Consider the following 20632-nt stretch of genomic DNA (forward strand, 5'->3'; position numbering starts at 1 on the left):
TCTTCTTTCTGGTCGATGTGTACGGAGCGCCCTAGGGAACATGGGGATTTTTTTTTTCTTTTGCGTCCCCTCGCAATACCTTTGCGTCCCCTCGCTTGAAATAGTAGTCATAAATGAAGGTAAACATATATTAATATTGCTGAGTATACAGTATCTATGGTGGATTAAGATAATTTACCCGTTTCTAGGTTTCTGTGTTCTTGAGTGCTGCTCCAAAATGAACCGCTTCCTCAATTGAAGAGAGGGAATGTAATACGTATTGCGCGGGAATCTAAAAGGTATGGCGAGGGGACGCAAAAGTTTTGCGAGAGAACGCATAAGAAAAAATCCCCATTTCCCCTACGGGGCTCCGTAGATGTGAACATCTTCTTTGTCGGAAAGGGATTTTCCACAAAGATGCTTCAATTGTTCCACTATAACCGACTGTCCATCTCTGTCACTGAGGAGTCCAATTAAAATTAGTCCAGTACTCGAGAGAAATTCATCCTGTGTGAGATTTCTATATATTCTTTCAGTAAGCTCTTCAAAGACCTTCAATAGTGCCGTCACGTTGAGGATTTAAACTATCTTTCCACAGCTGTCTTAAATCACATTATCCTTCTCGAAAAACCATCAATGCATCCTGAGATGGCCAAGCCGAATGGCTTCAGTTTGTCGTAGCCATCTACATGCTATATGTAATTGGGCCCCATGGAGGAATACGTGCGTCTTGTAAACCTGCAAGTTCTCAGAGCGATGCCTTGAGGATTCAGCTGCCTCAGCAGTCTCATTACATCACTTTTGACATGCAGGTTGTGTTTTTGTTTGAGAACTTGCCACATGGTCCGATAGCCAAATAATTGCCCTGGTCCTCTAAGCTCGGTCATAATGGCACGTATCACATCAGGAAGTGGAGAATAGTTGCCTCGTCTATGCAGCCCTGCTACTTTCAAATGAGTCTTTAGTGAACGCATGCTAACCGACACTTTGTGGTTGGTCTGGAGCATGTCCAGTAATCACCTCGTATGTATGTCCTGACTCAAAATATTCCCGAATAGCAGTATTAAGGTTTGGATCACTGAGAACATTCATGTTTTTAGCAATCAAGTTAAAGCCAGAATAACTTCCAGTTCAAAAGTAAAACGACCTGTCGTCCAATCAGTGACTTCTTAGGTCTCCCACTGGGACATACCTCTTCCGTTTTTCTTGCAGTGTAATGTTGTAATGTTTTCCTTAATGTTGTAGTGTTTCTGTTAATGTTGTAGTGCTTTTGTTAATGTTGTCGTGTATTTCTTAATGTTGTCGTGTTTTCGTTAATGTTGTGTTTTTCGTTAATGTTGTTGTGTTTTCGTTAATGTTGTAGTGTTTTGCACGTCAGGGCCAGCGTATACAACATAATGTTGTAGTGTTTTTGTTAATGTTGTAATTTCTCTTTTTCTGCTAATTGAAAAACAATTTAGAGAAAACATAGAAAATCCATTACTCAGCTTGTCAATTTGTCATTTCAAAATTTTGCTGATGATAATTTGTCCCAGAAGTTGTTAAAATAAAAGATAATATTGTTCTTTTTGGGCCATTTTCAACTAATATAATGGTAATAGTGGTATAATAATGCAAGAATGCATTTTAAAACAACAATAAACTTTAAACTCTCATGAATATTTAACACTGGAATTGGAAGACATTTTAAATATACAAAATAAATAAGGAAAACAACAGAAATATGACATAAAATTAATTATAAAGTCTCTCTAAACAAAATTGTCCTTCAAAAAAAAGGGCTGGTTGAAAGCAAAGTACCAGACTGAAGACTTTTATCATCCAGATTTTGGTAGAAAGAAATAAAAGACATGATTAGTCATCCAAATTGAAATTATTGAGTTCCTTTTAATTTATCATGCAATCGATTTAATGCTTAACATGACAAGCCTATTACTATTGACTCCCAGGGAAAATCCTTAATTGTTTTTTTTTTTTACAATTGAATGAATAAATTATGTAGCAAGAAGAAACCAAATGTGTGGTTTTCTGAAAGCCAAATACAGAACAAAAAAGAATGGAGACATAATCCTTTTGCATATTAACAATTCAAAGGAGCAGGTCAACATGCAGTCGACACCATTTACATGTCTTTCAAGCATACAGGATAAAAATCTGTAACTCAAACCCAGAACAGCAGAAACATTTACCTGCTGCACACCATCGGCGCCGAACGCCGACCTCATTTCCTCCAGCTCTCGACTCAACTCCTCCAGAGCTTGATTCTTCACCGCGAGAGCGTCCTCCATGTCCTGTACCGTCCGTCCCTCTGTCGGCTGCTGGAGGGCGTCCACCTCCTCCTGAGCAGAAAGAATATCAGAGCTTACACGCCTTTCAAAAGAGTCACCGAAAATGTTTAAAGACTAAAAATTTAACTGAGAACATAGCCACAACCACAGAGCAAAAGCAGTTTTGTTAGAAGAACCCAAAGTTAGAGAGTATGGTTTCAGAGCTGGGTAATGATCAGTTGCTTTTGCTCAGTTTCATTCACTTGAGTAACTTCTTTAGGAAAAAAAAAATACTTTTAAGAGTACTTTCACTATTCTGTACTTTTTACTTTTACTTGAGTGATTTCATTATGAAGTATCTCTACTCTTACTTGAGTAAAATGTCTGGATTTTCTACCCACTGAATAAAAAACAAACATGTTTTAACCAAACATTCACCAGACAAAGACAGACACCTGCAGTTTTTGTTAAAGTTTCAAGAGTTTTTTTATTGAAAGAAATCAACTTGGAAAGATTTTCTTTTATTTTTTGTAACTGTCATCAATTATTGTCATGTTATTGTCAAATACCAAAATTTCCACTTAATTTTACATTTTGATCCGTCTGATGATGTAATTTTTAAGTACTAAATGATTGATGATTTGATCAATTACTCAATACTTGAGTAGACAAGTTTTTTTACCAGATACTTTTCACTCTTACTTGAGTAATTTGTTGTGACTACAACCTGACAAAAATATGTAAAAGCCCAAGAAGTGAAAATACTTCTGCAAAGCATGCTGTCTGACAATTTACTAAGGAAGGAATTAAAAGGTTTAAAGCGTGTTAAACAGGAAAAACAGCATTTTTAATGTCTTGTTTTAGAAAAGAAGCAGTTATGTTTTGTTTTATGTGTGGTTGTTAAAACTTTTAAATTTAGCAGGATAAATGCAAAAGGTTTTTTTTTACCTACAAGGGAAAAATAGCTTTTCACGTAGCCCTCTAGATTCTAGACAAAACACTAAATGTGCTTAAATATCATGTTATCTCTCAAATCAAAGCACTTTTTATCTGTTTACTGCCAAATTATATCAATCAGTTCCTCCAGTTTCTTGCAACTTATTGTGGAAATTCACGCAAAATCAACAAATTGTGCTTATAATTGGGAGTTTATTGAAGATTTTTCTCAATAATTGTGAAAAACGTTCTTACTTTTACTGAAAAGCTGCCTCAGCCTTAATTGATGTCAGATAATAGTCCATGATCTGTACAGCGAGTAATAAAAAGTTGCATTTACAGACATAAAAAAGCGCAACTATCACTAATATTTCTAAATTAGTACCACAAACACTTTGATTTTTATTGCAAAAATCACAAATCTGATGTAAAATCCTGGAGGGAATTTTCAATATTATTTAATTTTAAGAATTAATTGATATTTTAACAGTTTGTGAACAGGTTTTATCAATACATTCTAGCACAACTGTCATCCAACTGGCCCTTTAAGAGCATTCATGACCTTGATTTGGCCCAAAACTAAAATGATTTTTCCCTAATGTCTTTATAAATACATCTGTCTGAGCTACGGAGAGCGGCTCCTTTTAGAAAACTTTCAGTTTTTCCTTCTCAAAGCAGACGCTGCCCCTCATTACTGTTCTCCAGCAACTTTCACAGATAATTCACTTGTGTAATGTCACAAAGCCCTTTTCCATCCTGACTTTCTGGAGCATTTTGGCTTTTTAAAAACAATATTTCTTCATCACTGACAGAACAGGACGGAAAATACTAAATGTGTAAGGAGTATAAACCAGACGTGGTTAGTGAAAATCTTGCAGAAGACGTTAAGCATTTGGTTTGTTAGTGAAGCCAAAGCAGAGCTGCTTGATCTGATTACTGTACCCAGATAAAATCCTGTGAAGGCATCATTAGGCTCTCTGTCATCTCATGGAGGCAGCCATTTACCTGTTAATTCATAATGTGCTGCGTTAAACACTAAGATCTGGGAGGCTGCAAGACAAAAGCCTGCATCATGTCAGGAAAACATCTTTGAGCAGCTTTGTTGGAGTTAAAAAGAGTTTCATAAATGTTAATGTTGCACAACATTTCACTAAAATTCAACATTTTAGTGACATGTTGAATTTAAAAACTAAAATGACATCAAAATAATCACACTAAAGGTTTTATCTATTGATTTAGTCTTTCTATAGGAATGTTTTATTTATTTTAAAGCAGATATAATAAAAACAGTTAAATTCATATCACATTTATAGTATAATAATAACTCACCTCTGAGGAATAATCTTCCGCTGTGGTGGAAACTTCGCTTTCAGGCTGCAGGAAAAAAAATTAAACACACACATCAAATTAAATAATAATAACAACAATAATAATAATGATAAAAACCAATACAAACCAATAATTTACAAAATTATCACTATTAGAAAAAGTAATTTATTTTAGTAATTAATTTTAAAACATCAACAGTCTGACTGATTTATTTAAAGCATTTCTTTTTGTTAATTTTGAGGCTTACAGATAATGAGAAATACAAATTTGATTTCTCCAAAAAGTATTACGGAAGATAAATAAATAAAGAATTATTAATCTGTTCACTTGCCCAGGAAAAAGTCACAGAGACTCTCCAACAGGAAGATAATTCAAAAAAGATTACTGCCAAAAAACCTGGTTATTCAAGCATATTCAAGGAAAGTTGAGTGGAAGGCAAAAGTGCAGTGTAAAATACGTCTCCTAGACAATGCCGATATATGTCTGTTTTATTCTTTCCTCTTGTTTCTGATTTATGGAGCATTTTTGTCCTTTGTGTCCACACTGTGAAACATTCGGGCCACATTTCGTTGTGTCTACTACCTTCTACTCTTTAAGTCAAATAAATTTTGAAAGTTTTAGATTTTGAACCTAAACGTGTGAATTTGTGAAAGACAAACTTATAGAAGTAAGTTTAAAGCAGATAAGTTTATTAAGAGTTAAATAAACTAGAGTTTTTAGGTTAGCACTTAAAAAACTGAAAGAAAAAGACAGGAGTGGGAACTAATTCCCAGAATGCTTAGCGGCATGTTTTTGTATCCTTAGATGGAAGTGTGTTACATTGGTCTGACCAGTTTTATTTATTTTAAGTTTTTGAAGCTTGTGGATAATGTCCTGTTCACACCAAATGTTTTTTAGCAGAATTTAATAAAATTAATTATCAGATCAGAAAATTTGCAATTTGAAACAAGAATTTAAATTATTCTAAAGTAAAACAAGTAGTTATTTTAACTTTATATTGTGAGTAAAATAATAGAGAAATGTGGCTCTTTAAGTGAGGGAGGGTTTTTTTTTCTTACATAATTATTTGGTTTAAACTACAGCAATAAGATAAAACTCACAATTCAAGATTAATGAACTTAAAAACAATCTTTAGACAACTTGTCTCTTGTTGTTAAATCAACTTAATGAACTTTCATTTCTAAGTTAAAACCACAAAAATGTTTTTGTTGACTTAAGTTGCATTTTCACTTTGGACTTTCATTTTCAAGTTAAAACGCCCTCAAATGTTTTGCAGTGCAGCATCAGATAATTTGTCCTGCAGGATAAATATCGCATCAGTATGAAAAATAACACATAAGAACTCTTGAAAATATCTGACGACTAGTACTGGATTCTGATATAAATTCTGCCCGTTCTGATAATATTTGCGATATATTCAAGTATAAGCTGAGCCTTAAGTGGATTCTGAAATAAATTTTTAAATTGGCCTTCTATATTATTTGTTCTCTTTTGCCTTAAGCCATAATCATCAAAATGAATTGAAATAAAACACTTGAAATGTGATACTTTGTTTAATAAATCTATAAAAAAGAAACAGAAACAAAAAGACTTTTCAATGACATTTGAAAATTCAGGAAGCTGTCCTTGAGGTTACACATAGTTACCTTGAAGTAGCTTTCAAAAGACTGATTTTGTTGCATTTTCCTTTTGTTGCTCAAGAGCAAAATGATGAGTTAATTTAAGAATATGTCTTCAGAAAACTGTCCAAGGAAAAACTGGCTTGATGTACTTGTGGTGCAGAACAGATCTCATTCAGGTAGGAGTAATTTATAATTTGCCCATAAAAATAATAAGAAAATAAAAACCTAGAAGCTCTGTGTAGATAATAATACGCTCTATCAACCTTTAGATCTTCTGAAATCCACTGCAAGGCCATAGAAATCGGTCACGCAGACTGACACATCGCAACAAGTTTAAAGGCAATTGTCTGTCTCCATGGCAGCCAAGTAGTTTTGTGGGTTCATGGAGAAGAGTGGCAACACAGGGCCGAGCAAAAGAGACGGAGAGGGCTTGAAAGATGGAACAAATTGTACAAGAGCTCTCAGCCCTGCATGTTTTTAAACCATTCTACGTGGATTTCTGATGAGATGTAATCAGTGGTAATTTATCCATCAAAAAAGCCTGAATTAAATGTCTAGGTGCTGCTGTTTCAATCACCTTTTCTCTAAAGAAAGGTTGGAATGACTGCGCTGTATGTTGATTTAATGAATAGCAGAAGCTGGTTATGTAAAACCAGCAGACTGCATTAATACTGAGGTTGTGGTAACATAAAGAAAATAATGGCGTCCCACAAAAAGCACAACCTTCTTTTATATCAGTGTCATCTACATGCATTTAAACATGAAAAATACATTCACTTTTATCTCCTAATGTGGTTGTTATGCAGAAAGAACAGATAAACAGACAAAAAAAGAAGTGAATTTACACTCCAGGATCCTACAAGAAAAAACTTCTGCTTTTTCCTAAACAACCCGCCAACACATACATACTCATATCTATCCTATAGAGAGTTGCTTAGTTTGTTTACCGCCCACATCTTTTGACCAAGCAGCCAAATAAACAACCTTAACATTTCTGTCATTTTTAGCCAAAGGTTGGTTTCTTTAACAATTATTTAGTAATCAATCACTAAATAAGAAAAAATGGTCCGTTCTTCAGATTTTTTTATTTAAATTTTTTATACAGTATTAGAAATACATTCATATTAATAATTTAAAATGAAAAAAACATTTTATTGCCTGTAATGCAATAGCATAACACTAAAATTGAGGAGTTTTGCCAAAAACATTTACAGACAAGTTTTAATTATCCTAAATGCTAAATGTATGCTTATTTTTGTACTTAATTACTGATCTAATGATGTTTTTTTTCAGCAAACTCCAGTTAATAATTAATCAGCTAGTAAATTAGTTGATTATTTCAACAATGATTTCAAGTTTTTTTGTGTAAAAAATCTAATTTACTGTATTTGACATTGTGAAATGATGTGAAGCTGATATTTGCAGGTTTTCTGTGAGTATATAACACTCATGGCCTATTTTCATTCAAAAGTGTTAGGAAACTGTATCATGAGCCATTCACATTACTTTTGTTAGTCTAAAAAAAATCTTCAGACTTTCCAATTTTTTCAAATTTTATAATGATTGCGAAAGGGAGACTAATGCAGCTTTGATATGAATTGAGCAATGGCATAAAATTTTCACCGTTCTCAGCAAAGCATCAAGTTGAAGAAGGAAGAACAAAACCTTTTGCAAATTTTCTACTTACAAAAATAATTGGAGTTGTATCAAAACTACATAAAAAAAAAAAGCCAACAAGTCATATTAAGACAGAGTAACGTATTTGTTCAAATATGTCTTTTGGAAAGAAAGATGCTTTCATATTTTGAAATGTTACAACCACAAACTTTTGGCATTTACATTAAAGTATTGCATTATTTTGAATGATCAAAATTGAGTTTTCAAATTTTTTTCCCTAAGAAAAAAATGAATCTGAGAAGTGTGGTGTGCATTTATATTCAACCTCCCTGAATAAATACCTCATAAAAACAACAAAATCTACCAGTTTTGTACATCTCAACATTTGTTTTGTACATTTCTTTTTGGAGCTGTTCAAGTCCAATCATCTGTGAACATCAATGTTCAAGTCTTGACAAACATGTTCAATTAGACTTGGGCCCAGACTTTGACTGCACCATTTTAAACAGGTGTATGTTACAATATCAGTTTTATAAATGTTAAATATAAATTTTGTGGCACACTTTTAAGACTTCTTTCATTAAAGATATTTGAAAACTATTCATACTTTTCTGATTAACTTCAAAATTATGTGTTACTGTGGTCTTACATATAAAGTTCTATTAAAATGCATTAAAGTTTGGTTGCAACATAAAATGAAAAATGCTTAAGAGAATGAATACTACCTAAAAAGATGGATCATTTAATAACAGTTGAAAGTGAGCATTGCTGTGTATGAAATAAATGTGTGTACCTCTATCTTGTAGGTCTGGTCATGCCTGACCGTCTCTCCGCTCTTCAACGTCTTGGTGAAGGTGAACTCTGTGGTGGGTTTTTCCTCACTCCCTTCATCTTGTCTTTCACCCTTGACCTCTCGTTCTCCTTCTCCACCCAGAAACTGATCCGGCTCGACCTCCACCCTTCCCTGCGATTCTGCCTCCGAATCCTCGCCCGGCTTCTTTTTCTTCTTCTTCTTCTGCTTCTTCTGGGAGTCTGCATGAGCTTTTCTCTGACGGTACTCAGCCAACTGTGGCGAGAGGAAGTCAAAAATGCACCGGTAAAGTCAGAGGTGACATGAGATAAGAAAGAAAGGTAAAAGATTTTTTTTTTCATTTTTACAATATTGTTTCCACTGTCACTTAGAAGCTTATCTGACCCATTACTTTAGTCAAGATCCACGCCTTTCTTTCCAAGAAACTCCACTAAACAATACTTTAAGCAAAAAAATAAACAATAAACTTACTCTGAATCGACACAGTTTGGCGATAGTCAAACGAAACATTTTACAGCTCAAATATGCCTCCTGCCCTGCTACCAATGAGTCCTCCCTCCTTGTGACCCAACACATGCCTCGTACTGCAACAGGTGCTAATCCAGACTAAAGGGATTGCTTTTTTAAACTACAGTATGTCATTTATCTGTGAAAACGCAGTCATGCTTTCCAGGCTGGAAATCTTTGATATTTGTTCCTGCAGCCAACTTGTCATTCCCATTTTGGTCAGTTTAGTACATTTTTTCTTCAACTAACAGTAATTTTATTCTCAATAATAGATATACAGCTCTGGAAAAACTTAAGAGATCACCACACTGATCCCTATTGAAAACCTCCTGGTTATTCCACAAAATACTGATTTCTCAACTGAGTTGAAACATCAGTTTTGTTGTTTCTAAATGAATATGAACATGTTTTCTTTGCATTATTTGAGGTCTGAAAGCACTGCATCTTTTTCATTAGTTTGATCTTTTCTCATCTTCTGCAAATAAATACAAAAGTTTTGTTTGGAATTTCAGAGACATTTTGTCAGTGGTTCATAGAACAAAAGAACAATGTTCATTATACTCAAACATATACCTTTAAAGAGTCAAATCAGAGAAACTGATCATTTTAAGTGGCATATAAATTATTCCAGAGCTGTATTTCATTTCACATCAGAAAATATATTATCCAAAACCAACTTCTTGAGGACACACTAACATATTTACTGGTTTACATCTCATATAAAATGTAATAAATATATGCTTTTACTGTTTTACAATGTTAGTTTATCAAAGAACTGTTTTCTGTCAAATTTAGGGATACACAGCAATTGGTTTTGGATCAATAAAGTTATTGAAAATATGTAAGAAAACAATTCATTTTAAATTATAATAATTCAAGGGTCAGTTTCAGGTCAGTAACCTTATTTGGCTTGAGGAAATTTTCTTCCAGAACTGTGCTGAAGCAGAGCGTGTTCAAAACATAGAAATTAAAGTGCCGCTATCACAACTACTCTGATTTGCATGGGTGAACTACATAAACTGGTAATAAAAACAATAATGATCCTCATATATATTTTAAAAAATTAACACTTAATAAACAGCAAATTATTGTATTTTTATCCATAATATCCTGAGTACAACATCAAATAAGGCTGCCTTTTCCACCATTTCATCAGACATTAGTTAATTAGAACATGAGCAGCAGTCGGCAGCGGCCACAGACCTGTGTCTGAATGGACCTTCTGCCACAGATCAGTTTCATCTCCTGCCTATAAAACGGCCCTGCTACCATATGACACACAGCAGACGTCATGCACCTTCAGAGACAGGTGCACCTCTTTTGCGTTTGTGTGCTTCTGCAGAAGGACAGATGGTTAACAGCAGCCAAGGTACGAACATGTCCCAATTAAATCGGCCACATCAGCTGGCACTAAAAAAAAACGTCCAACCTGAAGGAAATTTAATTTTGAAGGAAGATTTTTTTAGTTCAGTTGATGTATATATATATAAAAAAAACATCTGGTACTATTCGCTCAGCTCACTCAGAATAAATTATTATCAGGAGAGCAACTAAAAAGAAAAATAATTCAAAATATTTTTGATAGCCGGCTTGTACATGAATGTAAGAAATTAACTAAATGAACACAAAGACAAAAACTGTGGCCTTGAAGGCTCAGATTAGGTCTAGGTAAGAAAATATAACAAAGAAATATTGTAGAATAAAAACGCTTTAAATAGCATAAAATTTAAACCAAATTTATATTGTCTCAAAACTGAAGCAGAATTTCACCTCAATGTTAATCTGGAGACAAAAGTTTTAATTTAAAGACCCATAATTTCATGGATGGCTTTTTTTTCCATCTGGGTTGAAAAATTATTTTTGAAAAGCACATAGATTTCAACCTAATGGCAAGGAAAACACATAAAAGTATAATACTGGTACGCGCAGTATCAATCTTTGTAGAAACTCAACACAAATACTTCAGGATAAAATGAAAAACAGTTAAAATCTTGAATTTGTCACATTTAAAACATTAGATGGTTCTATTATTTCTTAGCCAAAGTCATTAAGAGCCATTATGGTTGGCTCAAAGAGCAACAGGTAACAGACTTATCCTGCCCAAGTCCTTTCATAATCAAAAAAATACCTATTAAAGATATTTCCTCATGTTTCCTTGGCTAATATTGTTGATGACAGTCTTGTGTCAAGCTTCGCTAGTAAACTCGTCCATTACCTTCCAATTCCCAGACCTGCACAGCATTCTGGGGCATGTAGATAAAACAGTCACGTCACCAATTTGGCTGTATTTTAGAAATTTAAAACAAAAAACTAATCAGTAATTATCAATAGACTAATATGGAACCCTCATACCGTGACACGCTTTTCAGCCATATCATCAAGCATTAACCAATATTGGATATATTATATCGATTTATCTACCGTTTTGAAACTTTTGAAAAAAGAAATGACCAGAAACAGATGGCAAAAAGATGACAATAAATATCAGTTGTTCATATTGGCCCAATTCCAAGATGCTAAATTAATGACTAATATCAGCCAACACCGATGTTAGTATCAATACATTGTGTATCCCTTGTCATGGGGAGGGATACTGAGTTATGGGGTCAAGTAAAAGTAACCAGAGTCATAATCTGATGTGGAGTTGGGACAATTAATCTTCTCTCAGATATTTCTGCATAAACTGAATGATAAGCAAACATTGTGAGTCATTACTCATCGGCTCAAACTAAGACAAGTGTCACTGATTTTACGAACAGCAGCAGCTAAACCCAGATGAAAGCTCACGGTGTTTGCCAATGCTGTAAAAAAAAAAGGGTCAGAGGCTGACACAACAGAGCAGAGAGTAGGTGTCATGGTCGTGTTCCCACCCACTCACTATTCACAGCTTAAAAAGCTCAAAGTGCTCTTGATCTGCCGATCTGCAGCTCCTCACATGACCCGCCCTCGTCCAAATATACCTACTTATCTGTATTTTAAGAGCAGCTTTATCCACCTAAAACCTGAGCACAAAAAGAAAAGTCATCGACTGATGAGGCAACAGGACTGGAGCATCTCTGAGAAGGGGGCTGCCTTCGGTTATGACTTTTTAAGAGCAACACATGAGTAGCAGCAAACCTGCCAGCAGAAATCACCCAGGGTTCTGCCTTTAGCTGAGCTGCTTAGCACTGCAAGCTGCCCTATTTGGCACGGCTGCTGGCTGAGCATATGGAGACTCAAAGCCTGGGTAGCTGCACCACCATCTGGGTAAACAGAAACTACGTAGGTGTACCACCATCTGCTGTCTGAAAGCATGTACACAGGTATTTCCTGCATATCTGAGCCTCATTGCGACAGAAAAACAGACAATAAACAGCAGCCAGTTTGATTCTTTAGAAGACCAAAGCAACTGTATTAGCTAGGGAATAATATTTGTATTATCTAAATAAGTACACAAAGCAGAAATATAGTACAAATATCAGATATTGATATCAACCCAAATTTTCATATTGATGCCTTGACTTGACAATAGGGCAGAACAATAAATCAATAACATATGTGGTGATAGACATGTGATCAATATCAATAGATAATACATCTGATAGATTATTCAATATATTAGAATATTTGTTGAACTCTGATTCAAAGTTGGAGGAATCAACCAACTCACTCACTCTTTGGTAACCTAGCAACTCAGACACTCTATGGTTACCTAGCAACTCAGACACTCTACGGTTACCCAGCAACTCAGACGCTCTATGGTTACCTAGCAACGATCTGTTGAGTCACCAGCACAGCAGCAGTTTGAAAGTTTCGCCACTGTGCCTCATAACTGCTTAAAAATAAACAACAACGTGGATGAAAGAGGAAAGATTGTGCCACCAGCACTACAGATATTTAAACCAAAAAAATGTATCAATAATTATTGATAGTATGATATAAAACACTTTTATTGTGATACGTTTTTCAGTCATATCGTTAATCCCCACTTGACAACCACACTAATTTGGAGTCATCACAAGACAGACATATTTTGTTTTATTTTATTGTCGGCTTGTTTCTATGAATGCACGATGCCATTAATGTGAAGTGTCTCTGATTACATTTACACAAAACATTTCTAGTCAATAAACAATATGGCATAATAAACTCTAATAGCTCCTATAAACCAAGCAGACACTAGAAATTAGTGGTGATAGCAGGAAAAAAAATCCACTTAAATATGGAAGAGAAGTATACAATACATGTGCGCAAATTAACATTGTTTACCAGAATAAAATAAAGCTGAGAATGTACCAAGAATATGGAAGCAAGTGATAAATGGAGCGGAAGACTCCTTCATCAACAGCTGCTGAGTGCAGAGAGAAACACAGAAAGGTCTTTGCACGAGGCTTCTCTATCAATGAACCAAACCAGAAAGATCAATACTATGCACAAGATCCACTCAACAGGGAGAGAATGTTTAAAAGCAGAAACCTGCTCGGATCCATCTCCAGTAGATCTGTTGCGGTTTTCATGCTTCAAACAAAACAAGAAGTGTGTTTTGGTTTGTTGAAGTGCACGGCCAGCATGTAAAGCATCTTAAATCCTCACCTCAACTGACTCAGATCGTTTTGTGATCAGAAAGTTTTGGTGCAAAACGCAAACCCACAAAAATTTCACAGTTCCAAAAAAAGAAAGAACATTTTACAAGGAAAACTCAAATCCCCAAAGTCCCATAAATGGAACGATACAAATTAATTATTTATCAACAAGGTGCATAGGTGCTGATTTTTTAGTTTTTCTAACTTATTGATGAGATGATGAGATGTGACCTACATAAAGTGATGAGGAAACAGGACAAAACTGATAAATGATTTTCAAAAGTTTTTACTAAATAATATTTAGGATTGCACCAATGTGAGAATTTGGGCTGATATTGATATATGATATTGTTCTTATGGCCAATGAACAATATTACCAATATTGTATGTATTTTGCTACCATTTTTTGGCACCTTTGGAGAGACCTCTCACCTCCACCGGAAAGAGATACAAATAAATTGTTTGTGATTTGACCCATTTAAAGCAGCACAGCACAGCCACTGCATCATAAAAGTAAAACCCCCCAGAGTCAATTAAGCCAATTAATCAGCTACGTAATCTGTGCCAATTATAGGCTGGTTGTCACAAAGAGACATGCAGGACGTGTCCAGCTGAGCGATTAAGGTCCAAGTTAAGAAGATCAGCTGTCCTAAAACCGGTAGGAGTGCCTAACAGAGAAACTGACCCTTTAGGCTAACTGAATCCTGAGAAAGATTACTATAGTGTAAAGACGCTCTATAAAAATGACCTCTTCAACCTTGCATTTTTGATTTAGACTGATAGATGGATGTTTGCACTGAAGAAAAGAGCAAAGACTGTGGCAAAATGACAGTAAAAGGTTTTTCTAGGAGGTTTATGTAAAATAAAACTCATATTAAGTCTAGTTTTATCATTTAAAAAAATACAAAATCCTACATTATAAGATTTCAGATTACTACACTAATCTATCAGTTATTGATAGTAAAATACTTGTCAATATGTTTGATTCTGGAGCCCAACAAAAGATGCTACAAATTTCTTCCATTCTGGAACAAAACTATGGCAACAGCAGCCCACAATTTCCACTTTCCCTATTGTCTGGCGTGACTCAAAAGCTCATCACTGATTCTGCACAATGCATGACTGACAGCTCACACTCCAGTCAGACATCAACAAAAACTCGTCTTTCACTCGATTTGACAAAAATCTAGTCACCCAATCTGATTGTTAGAGAGGAAAAGCTCAAGCCACACCTTTATCTCCAGATTAACATTCAGATAAAATCCTGCTACAGTTTCGAGACAATATAAATGCAGACTCATTGTACACTTTAAGCTATGTACATAACTGAAGAAAAGCAGAGATGTCAACATGTATCAGACTTTTGTCTAAGCTTACAAGGACTCATCTGACTAGAATCTCAAATAATAACACCCTTGATTTCTTTACTGCATGTGAGGACATGGTGACATAGCACTGGGAGGACAAAAACAGCAGGCAGACTTGCCTACAGCAGCAAAGAACCTATTAAAAGCTAAAACACCAGAGTGCAAATCAGGGGGATGGTCTCTGCAAACTTCTGCTGGAAAAAACTCACAGTGATTTTCGTAGCTGATTGGAGAACTTGTTTCAGCCAGCTGAATTGCAGTAGCCGATGCTTACATACTAATAACTTTGTGTTCACAAAGATATTGGTGGGATTGATATCCAACTCTGTAATTACATGCTTCTGGGTGTTACATTACCTCTGTCCGTCATGATCTGTGTAATATAGATGTATCAAATTGTGCAGCCACTCTAGCAGCTCTTAAAAGCCTCTGAGCTAGTATTTATGGACATATATTGACAAAAGTGACACATGAGCTCATTTCCTGCACAGATTCATCAAAGACAAACAGCCTCCAAAAACTGAGTGAGCTGGTTTTTGAGCTCATACAAATAAATCATACAAACTCCTCTAGTTTAACAAGTACTTCCTTCTGTTCTTAGCAAATATTTTTACTTTATGAGCTCAGCATAGAGCCTCTTGTGGTGTATTCCTGTTGCTTAAGCCAATATAAGTCATGCCTGGCAGGTGAAGCAATGCTTTTCCTAGCTAGTAAGGATATATACCCTGTAAATCCTGTTACACCAGCCTCTGAGTGTCACTTCAGGTGGCGTTTATAAGCCCTAAATAATGATGCTAGACTTGTGAGAGAATGAGCTGATACTTCTTCAGAATGGGAAAACAAAAAAGAAAGCAGTGTATGGGGAAGAAATGTCAGATATGCAGCATGACAAAGGCAGCCTTGGCTAGCAGTAGCAGCGGCTAGCCCCCTCCTTCCTCCCTCTCAGCTGTCAGACAGACACGGCGCATGACAGCTGGGAAGGTGGTATGAAGGGGAGGTGGTGGGGATCAAAACAGCTGACGGACATAAGCGCAGAAAAACATCTCCACCAGAACAATACGCTGTAACTTTGTTGCACTCAGAGGACGTTCGGGAGTCTTGAATCCTACCTTAGCCTTGCCGGCCTCTAGCTTCTTCTGCCTCTCCTCGTCCTCCATTCCCGCTGACTCCGAGACTGAAACGAGGAGAAAACGGCTTCATAAGAAATGTCCAGCAGGAAAAGGAAGTCTCACAGCGGAAAGCGGGCTGTCTCTCCAATGCCGCGATTCCCAATCACTGGCTATCTCCTTGATTGTAGTCCGCCGCCATATTTTCCACGTAAACATGAGACTCTACTGTGATGACGTAGGGTAGGTGCATTCATAGCCACGCCCACTGGTGCTATTTGTATGGCAAGCAGTTTATAGTAATTTCTTTAAAACATGAAGCCTCTTACACTGATTTTACGTTTCAGCCCGTTCATGCATGAATTATGATCCTTTATGACAGGATTTTTTTAAAAGTGTTTTTAACTTTCTTAATGCATCAAAAAAAAAAAAAAACTTGGAGAAAATAAGTTTTTGTAAAAAAAATTTCCAGCTGTAATTTTCTTCAAATACAAAGTTGTCATTTGGAAAATACATCAGAAGTCATAGTATTTTGGAGTTAGTTGATGTCACAATATACTTTTTACCTGCAAGAGTTCTCTACAATAGAAGGAGAGACTGTCTGCCATTTTGGATTAACAAAGATTTTCTTTATATTGTAGTTTATAGTGTATTATATGATGCACTAGTGTCCACTCCAAAACCCACAAAAAACACAAGAAAATATATTTTAGATAACTGTCTACTGCAGTGAGCGCTATGCATGAAAGAGTTACATTTGTTAAAAATATCTGTTAAATACCCCCATAAACCAATTTTCTTTTTTTGATTGAATTAGCTTACCAATTTGATTAAGGACACTGTGTTTCCTATGTTTTTTGGGGGTTTTTTGTAATCCGGACTGCATTTTATCAGCTGCATTTTAAACATCTAGACTCATCCTACTATGTCTGGATTGCTCTTAACATGAATCCTTTCTAGGCCTCTCAGGTTTTCTGGTTTAGGTTTACTCTGTATCCACAGAATCAGAGCCAAACATGGAGAAGCAGCAGTAAGTTTTTATCTGGAACAATTGCCAGAAAATTGCAAAAATGCTGAAAAAAAAGCATGATCATTATTATTATTATCTGAAATATCAGTAAGTATAGTCAACCTTTATTTACCTTTTTTATTTTGCTATTGCAATGTAATGTTTTGTTTGTTGTATTGTTGAAATGTTCTGTACAAACAAACTTGCCTTGGATTAAAAACACAAAAAGAACTTTATTATATTTGTGAAAAGAATAAAAGAAGTAATTTTATTCTTTTCTGGCATCAAGAGAACATGAACCTAAAAAACAACATTAAAAATGGCACCATATGAATTTGATGAAATCTGCACTGAATTATTCTATACTTTTCCAAATTAGAGAGTTTGTTGTTGTGAAATGTTTAATTAAAATGAAACTATCTTTGAGATTCCTACTTCTATCTAAAAATATATATTTAACTAAATAATTATTGTTAGTCCCTCAGTGAAAAGCCTCAACATGAATTAATATTTTATTATCTTCAACATTTCAGAAAGTCAGAGCATTAAGATAGAGATGACAATTCCTCTAGGTCATAGGTCAGGGTTCTTCTATTTTGCTTTCTACAGAATGGGAGGTTTTAAAATTCTATATTTATTTTGGCTAAGCAATATTTTGGATCATTAATATGTTGAAAAACCAAGTTTTGATCGTGTACATAGAGCTTCAACCACGAGAAATGACAATGTAGACCTCACTCTCACGAGGATTATGCAGAAGGACAGCGATCCAAAGCTCACCTTCAACTCTACATCTCTGAAGTGTGAAAAATGAGACAAAAATTTTAGAGTGGCCAAGTCAAAATCATAATAATAATTCAGTGCTGAATTCACCAAATTTATGACGCCATTTAAAAAAAATTTTTTTTACCTATGTTGTCTTGATGTCAGAAAAGCACAAAATTACTCCATATTATCCACAAATATAATAAACTCCTTTCATGTTTTTAATGCAAGGCAAGTTTGACGTAAATAAAAAAGTATTTAAAAAACAGTAACTAATGGAACACAGAAGGGGGATAGTCTATTTTATCTGCAATATATCTTAAATAGATATACAATTCACCAATAGTTTTTTTGTGTGAATGTCTTATTTTAATAAATGTACCTTCAGTAAAATTCAATTCAGGTATTTAAATATGAAAATTACATCAACACACGCCCATTTTGTGAAGAAACATACAATTAGCAGTAAAGTTGATTAATGACAGGGACAGAATAATAATAGAAACTACACTTTATTGTGAATTACTTTAACAGCTGGTATACAGATAGAAACGATGAGTATTTTATTATCTGACTGTGATTCTCCGACTTTGACTGCAAAATCTACAGCATGAATTACTCCGTCTAGTTTCTATGGCAATGGGAGGAGAGGCCGCCAGAGCTGTCCCAGTTGATCTTTCTTTTTTGGCGACATTATCTCATTTTAACATTAGCTGATAAACAACTGGTAATTACCTCGCATTTTGTATGAATATATATAAATAGACTAACTCTGAGCTCATTTCTGGTGAAAAAAAGAGCAACGTCCTCCCCTTTAAGGAATCATTAAAGGTTCTGTGGCTAAAAGCCTGCAGGTAACCTGAGAGCCTGGCGTCGGTTTCTACAACAGATGGCAGTGATACAGGAAAAGACTGTCAGTATTTTCTCTAACAGACTCCAAATTAGATAAATGTCAGAATAATTACATGATGTTTTGTAATTAAAAGCAGGTTTTATTATTTTGAAGATGGCTTTGGGTTGCAGTTGTTTGGAAAATATAAAGGGAACTTTTACAAGCATTTGTGAAACATGGTGGTTATTTTTACTAGAGATAGCTGACCTACATATGCATTCAAAAAAAAAATAAATAAAGGTTAATTGATCATTTTGAAAACTAAATAAATATTTACACTTCTTCATTTGTCACTTATTTCTTGCTCAAGTAGAAAAGGTGCTCTTTTGTAACACTGTCATTTACATGCTTTATATTGTTGCAACCCCCAATGTTTACAGAAACACTGATATCTAGTTGGTAAATTTACGAATAAGAAAAAAAATAGAAGCGTGAGATTACACAGTCGTTACTTTCCAAAAAAATGTAAAGTTTCATTTTGTTTTGAGACGAACCTGTAGTGGCTGAAGTGGCAGCTGGAGAGGACTCTCTGCGTCTTCGGCTGACCGGCGCTGAACAACTTATAGTCTGGCAGATCTTGAATTCCACCCATCGTCTTTTGGACATTTTTTTATCCACACACTCCCTCCTGGGGACACCTGCTGCTGGAGCAACAGCGTCCACGAGTAACCACCAGCATCTGAAAGTTTCGACACTTCTTGAATTATTCAGTCGCTCCGGTTGTGTTCTGTGTCTGCAGTTACACAAGCAACTTTGCAGAAAGGACCACAACAAATGGATCAAGACAGGAGTTGATGTAATATTAAAACCATGTTGCCCATAAATTTATGCGTGACCTAATTTATATCTTTAAAGAAAAAAAAGTCAGAGGAGCTTCAGAGGAAGTAAGAAACATATTAAACCACTAGGAGAGAAATTATTTTTTACATAATATTAGTAAAAAAAAATGTTGCTTAAAATGTAAACAAATTTGAAATATTTTGTTCAAATCATTTGGTGGGTAAAATTTAGAATATTAATATCTGAATATTCAACAGCAGTTTTTCATGTCAGTAAAAATTAGAAAAACATCTTCATTAGATAATTGTATGTTTCTTTTGTCTCATAAATCAATAAAATGCTGTTCTTAGTGTTTACATCAAATGCTTCCAATTTCACAAAAGAAAATAACTAACTAGCATTAGTTTTAGCTTGAGGTTAGCCAGTGCGCTTAATTTGTATTACAACATGTGCAAGCAGATCATAATTGAGCTCCCAGTTGATATAAAACATGAAAGGAGCACTGTTATCTCTCATAATAATGGACACCGTCTGAACTGTTCACGTAAAACAAAATACTGCTTTCTAGGCCGGCAGTGCAGAAAAGGTTGTGACTGAAACATGGGTCACTTCAGTAGCAGAGCAGCAAAGCGAACACATAATGTAGCGATGTTTCACAGTGCTGTAAAATATTCATAAGTGGTGGGACTCATCAGTAAGAGAGGCAGTCGAGTCAATAGGTTTTTCAGCTGCGAGCTGCAGCACAATGCTTTCTCATGTGGCTGAAATGAATCAAGCTAGTAATGCCCAAAACCGAGGCTTTGATGTTGCTTGAGTGAAATCAAAGTGCAAATTTAATTGAAAATTAAAAGAAAAAGTGAGGTTTCAAACAAATTGCACATATGCAAAATAGCACATATAAAGCGGGATGGACTGATTTTGTTCAAATAAAAAAAAAAAAAAAAAAAACGTACATTTTAAATTCTAGAGATATACAAGATGCTTGAGAACTGTAAAAAAACAAAAACACGTAGAATGTTAAAAGCTGTTACTATTTAACATTCCTAAGTTGTATGTGAAAATCTAATTTCTTAATTGAGTGGT

The 20632-nt window shown here is 35.0% G+C and overlaps 1 protein-coding gene across 11 annotated transcripts in view; it reads right to left on the minus strand.

Annotated features, from left to right (window-relative positions):
- akap9 (A kinase (PRKA) anchor protein 9) overlaps positions 1 to 16331 on the minus strand; it is a 78632-nt gene extending 62301 nt beyond the window's left edge. For 5 of the 11 annotated variants that reach the window (XM_055053643.1, XM_055053642.1, XM_055053647.1 and 2 more), the window contains exons 1-5: positions 9033 to 9161; positions 8544 to 8816; positions 4512 to 4556; positions 4125 to 4187; positions 2169 to 2318 (exon numbers count right to left, since the gene is read on the minus strand). In XM_055053643.1, the coding sequence (XP_054909618.1) occupies positions 2169 to 2318; positions 4125 to 4187; positions 4512 to 4556; positions 8544 to 8816; positions 9033 to 9137 (636 nt within the window). In that variant the 5' untranslated portion in view covers positions 9138 to 9161. Of the gene's footprint in view, positions 1 to 2168; positions 2319 to 4124; positions 4188 to 4511; positions 4557 to 8543; positions 8817 to 9032; positions 9162 to 16106 lie in introns of those variants that run through there. The other 6 variants (XM_055053648.1, XM_055053645.1, XM_055053640.1 and 3 more) reach the window with 4 other exon arrangements.
- Positions 16332 to 20632: the final 4301 nt, after the last annotated feature.

Source organism: Poeciliopsis prolifica, unplaced genomic scaffold (assembly GCF_027474105.1).
Source record: "Poeciliopsis prolifica strain line A6 unplaced genomic scaffold, Auburn_PproV2 SCAFFOLD038, whole genome shotgun sequence".
In the NCBI taxonomy this organism is placed as follows: domain Eukaryota; kingdom Metazoa; phylum Chordata; class Actinopteri; order Cyprinodontiformes; family Poeciliidae; genus Poeciliopsis; species Poeciliopsis prolifica.